The sequence below is a fragment of the Telopea speciosissima genome, chromosome 9 (genome assembly GCF_018873765.1).
Source record: "Telopea speciosissima isolate NSW1024214 ecotype Mountain lineage chromosome 9, Tspe_v1, whole genome shotgun sequence".
NCBI lineage: Eukaryota > Viridiplantae > Streptophyta > Magnoliopsida > Proteales > Proteaceae > Telopea > Telopea speciosissima.
Window position 1 is genome coordinate 49,841,950 of NC_057924.1, and position 5,111 is coordinate 49,847,060.

Genomic DNA, 5,111 nt, shown 5'->3' on the forward strand with positions numbered 1-5,111 from the left:
TTACCAAATTTCAGCGTGGTTTATCAGACGATTTTTATCAGGATTAACCACTCACGATTTTGCACTGCAACTCTGCCGCTTTTGAGCAAGGCATCAGCAGTACATGCTCTTGGTGACAAAATCAGATGTTCTTTTGCCTTTGCCCTACGACTAGGACACAGGCCTCGGCCAAAGATGGGCAAACTATAGAGACTGAATTTTTTCCACCGCTCTTGGCGATGATGACAAACAGGACACGGATGGAAGGAATCATGATCTGAAGCCTAAAAACCCTGAAAGTCCCATAAATGCCCAAAAATGCCCATAAAAAAACCAGAAAACCCCTGCTATGGGCGCACCTTGCGCCCCCAGTACAGTGAATTTTATCCCCTATATATATCACAGAACAAAACTACAAGTGTAATTGGGACTCAGAGGTTTCTCCATGAGTTGCAGGTTTTCAAGTGAGCCATCCCATTTGCCATGTAGTTGCAAGCTCTTCTTGGATACATCCGTGATGACCTATCTTTTTTCCACCCACCCCATGACACTCCCTTTGTCCAAACGAATAATGCCAGAACCCAATTCATGTTGATATGGCTACTTGTAATTGATTTATTTTGATTTGCAGGTTGCAATGCCTCCCAACTATTTGTTTCGCCTTTGTTTTTCAGCAAGTATTCATTTTATTTGATTATTTTTTGGGTGAATAAATAATTCATTACCAAAGAGAAAGAAAAACCAAAGGCCCCCATCATTTTATTTGATGTTGATCACCTTTAACATGAGATGTCTATTAGAAATTATACACCTTGAATTGCATCACTTAAACACCTATTTCTACTGCACACTTTATTATGACTGGTTGGTAGGCTCATATTATTGCACCACCAGCTTATGTTGTATCAATGGTTTGTACTAGCCAGTTGTGTTCTAATTACTTGGGAAGTGGAGTAAAGTTTGAAATCATAATATCTATTGGCAGTGGGGGTTTTAGTTTTGGCCTATTGGTATCTACGTGCATATGTTCTGATATCTATTCAATTGTTTGCAAGTTATTCTTTGATACTATGCTTCTTGAGAGCAAAGAAGAGGCTGCACAGAGAGAAGGGGTTCTTATCTAAATCACTCATTATTCATGTGATTATGTTGATCCAAAGCTCGAGGTGTACGTATTTTATTTATGTCTTTATTTAATTATCATTACTTAATTAAGATCCAATATTTTTAGTATATTATACTAATGTTTATTCCATTTAACTTGAATAGGCTCATATTGCCATATGATATCGAGGAAAGAAGCTGGTTGGAATGAGAAACTTTGTATAATTGTACAGCATGCTAACAATTTTTTGGGTAAAGAAATTCTAGGTTTTAGGGACAGAAAATTCCGTCTCTAAAATAAGGGAGAGAGATGGGTGCTAGCTAATATAACATATGCTCTCTCTCTCTCTCTCTCTCTCTCTCTCTCTCTCTCTCTCTCTCTCTCCTTTTGAAATGACTCCCTTACCGCCTCAAAGGGAGGAAGAGAGAGATAGACACATAGGGCGCTAGCATACCTAGCCTCTACAATATAGCATTAATGGTAAAAAATTGTCCTAATTTAATTTTTTTCGCGAAGGTTTATGATTGTCCCTAAAAAAATATTAATAACAACAGTAAATAAATGTCCCTAAAATGTATTTTAGGATGGAAAATAACTGTCCCAAGGTAATAATATATAATGATGAAAATTTAATATTCCTATATATTTTTTTAACGACAGATAAAACTGTCTCATAAGAGAAGTTGTTAGGGACAGCAGCTTTTCGTCCCCTAGAAGCAGCAAAGGGAGATTCCAGATGGTTTGGTGATCTCGCCAAGAAAAGCATTCTATATTCGGCACTAAAATATATCGTCCCCATTGAATTCTATTTACAGACAGATAAAGTAATTGCTCCTAATAAACCTATTAGGGATGGATGATTTTTTCCCATCATCACTTGGTCACAATGGATCAACCTTTACTATTACACCAAGGCTCACCTTTACGCCCTATTTTTTGTAATTTCGGTATAGGGACAACAATTATTTTCATCTTTTCGTCCCCAAAATGCTTTAGTGATGAAATAAATCACATTAGGGACGGTTTTTTACCATCATAAAAACCGAATTTGTTGTACGCCTAATGCCTTTGTACCTGAACCTTATCGTGTTCCCATAAACTAATGAAGACTAATAAATTTTGAAAACCCATTAAACCTCGATTTGCTTTTGACCCAGCTATCAACAATCCTAATAATCCAATTACCCGGTTTGTTGACTCCACTAAAAAATGCTCGTGACAATATGGCCTAACCTAGAAATTTTATTTATTAGGTCAAATGGTTCAATTGTGAACCAATCAATTGGTCTATCATTGATCATTCCATGTATTTGCACAATAGACATTTCAACATAAACACGTAATACTCAAATTACATTGGTAGGCTGGATTTGGGGTTTAGTATTAAAATTCCAAACCAACAGTCCAATTTATTGAAACTATATAATGCTATACCCGGCCAGATACATGTATCTTTTTGGTCCCATATCCTAATTAACCATAGCCCAAAGCCTCCAACTTCCTCTCTCTTTCCTTTCCATGATATTAATAATCCAGGAATGCACAGGATTCAAAACCCTAACCTTTTTATTAGCTTCTAATGTACAAAAGCAGCAAAATCCAAAATAGTTCCCACCACCTCAAGCTGGGTCTAGACAGTGAGGGAGCTGAGGAAGTAGTTAAAGATCTGGAGTAATTAAACAAAAGAAAAGGTTAAGACCAGTGGAATATTGAAGCATTTGCTTTAATTTCATGAATCTTAAAAGGTTCTAACATACATACCCTGATGTAGAATAAGGGCAGTTTCCATAACCTGAAATTAGAGATGAAATTGAGAATTCATGAGATTATTAGGGTTCAAATTTAACTTTGAACTGAAGAAAGCTTGAACACAAGGCACATACTTGGATCTCTAGTGACCACAGTAGCTGTTCCTCCAAAATTGCAAGCAATATCTGAATTCCCATTCTTTTGGTAATAGTTGTTGAAGGCATAAGAGGCATGAGACAAGAGTGTGTCAGGTTCAAAGCATGATCCACCTGATTGGATTGGATTGCAGTCAGCCATCCCAAGACCACAAGCCCAGTCTAATGCATTTTGTAGATCAGCCTGTGAGACTCCTGGCCTTGCAACACACCATGTTGTGCCTCCAAGGAATGTGGTGTTACCTTCTAGAGGAGAGTTGGTTGTGATTGGAATTGTAGATTCTGCCTTCTCTTGCACTGCCCCTTCCCCTTCAATTATAGAAACTGATTTATAGGAAAAGAATGGAAATTATTATCATAAAATATATTTTTCTTGGAGACTCATTGTTGGAAAACCAGGTTTTTTTATTCGATTCGTCCTTTCTAAAACTTGTTGAGTCAGGCAAGTCAAACCTAATTAGGGCAAGTATACGTCTTTTTCATTTATTTTATTTAAGCTAATAGTTTTCATGCACAGCCTGCATGGAGTACAGTTGGATGGGTATAAACATCCATCTGAAATGACCAAAACCCCCCTCCCCCCTACAAAGATAGGTTCAATGGGAGAATCACCCATGCACGAGTCTTGTCGTCTTTTTTTAATCTTCCTTCTTCTCCTTTTATGAGTGAGAAGGGACTGAGGCTATGATTGTTTCACAGTGCGAAGAAAAAAGAAGGCTAATATATTGAGACAACAAACAAAAATTCTAGGATTTTGTTTAGTTGTAAACCAAACTTATGATCTATAAATAGTATATAGTCCAATAAAAAAAATTAGACTCAGTGAGTTTCACACGACTCGTCCAAAAAACAATAAACTAAGAAAAATTAGGACTGACTTGGACCTGATCCGTTCACTACTTAAATCTGGATGAGTCTTCATGACTCCTGACTAGGTCTTATTTTAATTTATTTTATTTTTTCTACTTGACTTTGGTAACGCATCTTGGTCAAACATGGTTTTCAAGTATGAGTTGCAGTTTCTCAATTTTCTCCTAGTCATAATTAATATGAGTAAATGGTATCACACAATAGGGTCAAGGAGTTATAATAGAGGAATTAATATGTCAGTTTTGTCTGTATTGTTTAAATGAAATGATCGAAACTCACCAAAGGAAAAGGAAAAGAATGTACCAACAACTGCTTAGCTCAGTTGGTGAGCCGTGGTGCGCTTCATGCCCATGCTCACCAAGAGGTCTTGAGTTCGAGTCTCTTGGCTGGTATCTTATCCCCTCCCTGATTCGATCCCACTCCCTTCTATTAAACTATTTATGTAAAGCTCCCAATTAACCAAAAAAATAATAATAATAATAAAATAAAAAATAAAAAAGGAAAAGAATGCGAAAAATAAAGTAGGAGCTGAGACATGTTTTTTTTTTTGTGACAATAATGCCTAGAATTTAGGCTGTTTCTTCATGTTTCAATTTTTTGAAAAAAAAAACCAAAAAAAAGGAAATAAGGGGACTTACATCACCAGTAAATTAAATAGAAATCATTTACTGAGGATCCTCTGTAAGGAGGTGAGATTTCTAACAAATAAAAGAACAGCGAAACAGACAAATGAAAGGAACAACAAATATGAAAACGAAGACATGAACAACAAGGCATGAAAGAGCTGCAAGATCAGAATACTACAAGGAGAGGACCAAGAGATAATACCCAGAAAGCATTCCATCATTAGAAAGACCAGGAGATGAATAAATCCTCTCTTTCTCATGACAGTGAGTTCTCTGACACTTATTATATCCAAACCTACCAACTCTCTCTCTCTCTCTCTCTCTCTCTCTCTCTCTCTCTCTCTCTCTCTCTCTCTTAAAGCTACACAAGAAAAACCTTCAAAGCATACCCTGTCTCTCTTTCTCTCTCGCAAAACTCCCTATAAATGCAGGGGATTTGCTCATTTGCAACACCAGCTGTAACTTATTATAGAGTATAATTCCAGGTTGACTGCTTTTTGTTTCAATCTCTCTCTCTCTCTCTCTCTCTCTCTCCTTCCTATGGTTCAACACTTCATCTCCAATCTATCGCCATTCATCTGATTTTTCTGGTTACTTACCCTGCTTCACTTGCGTCTTGCCAGGGTT

General features: G+C 36.8%; 1 protein-coding gene across 1 annotated transcript; it reads right to left on the reverse strand.

Moving 5' to 3' along the window:
* Positions 1-2,597: 2,597 nt before the first annotated feature.
* Positions 2,598-4,878, reverse strand: LOC122640398 (PLASMODESMATA CALLOSE-BINDING PROTEIN 3-like). The gene is made up of 4 exons (XM_043833568.1): positions 4,687-4,878; positions 2,968-3,312; positions 2,846-2,876; positions 2,598-2,750 (listed from the first exon to the last, which is right to left on the reverse strand). Exons 1-4 carry the CDS (start codon positions 4,742-4,744, stop codon positions 2,654-2,656), a joined length of 531 nt encoding a protein of 176 aa, XP_043689503.1. The 5' UTR covers positions 4,745-4,878; the 3' UTR covers positions 2,598-2,653.
* Positions 4,879-5,111: the final 233 nt, after the last annotated feature.

Bases quoted from the DNA above. Each gene is read 5' to 3' on its own strand.
- LOC122640398 (XM_043833568.1), bottom strand. From the start codon at position 4,744: ATGAGAAAGAGAGGATTTATTCATCTCCTGGTCTTTCTAATGATGGAA. The intron at 2,877-2,967 runs GTATGTGCCTTG...CTCTAATTTCAG, and splicing joins TGTGGTCACTAGAGATCCAA to GTTATGGAAACTGCCCTTAT. The intron at 2,751-2,845 runs GTATGTATGTTA...TAATTACTCCAG, and splicing joins TGCCCTTATTCTACATCAGG to ATCTTTAACTACTTCCTCAG.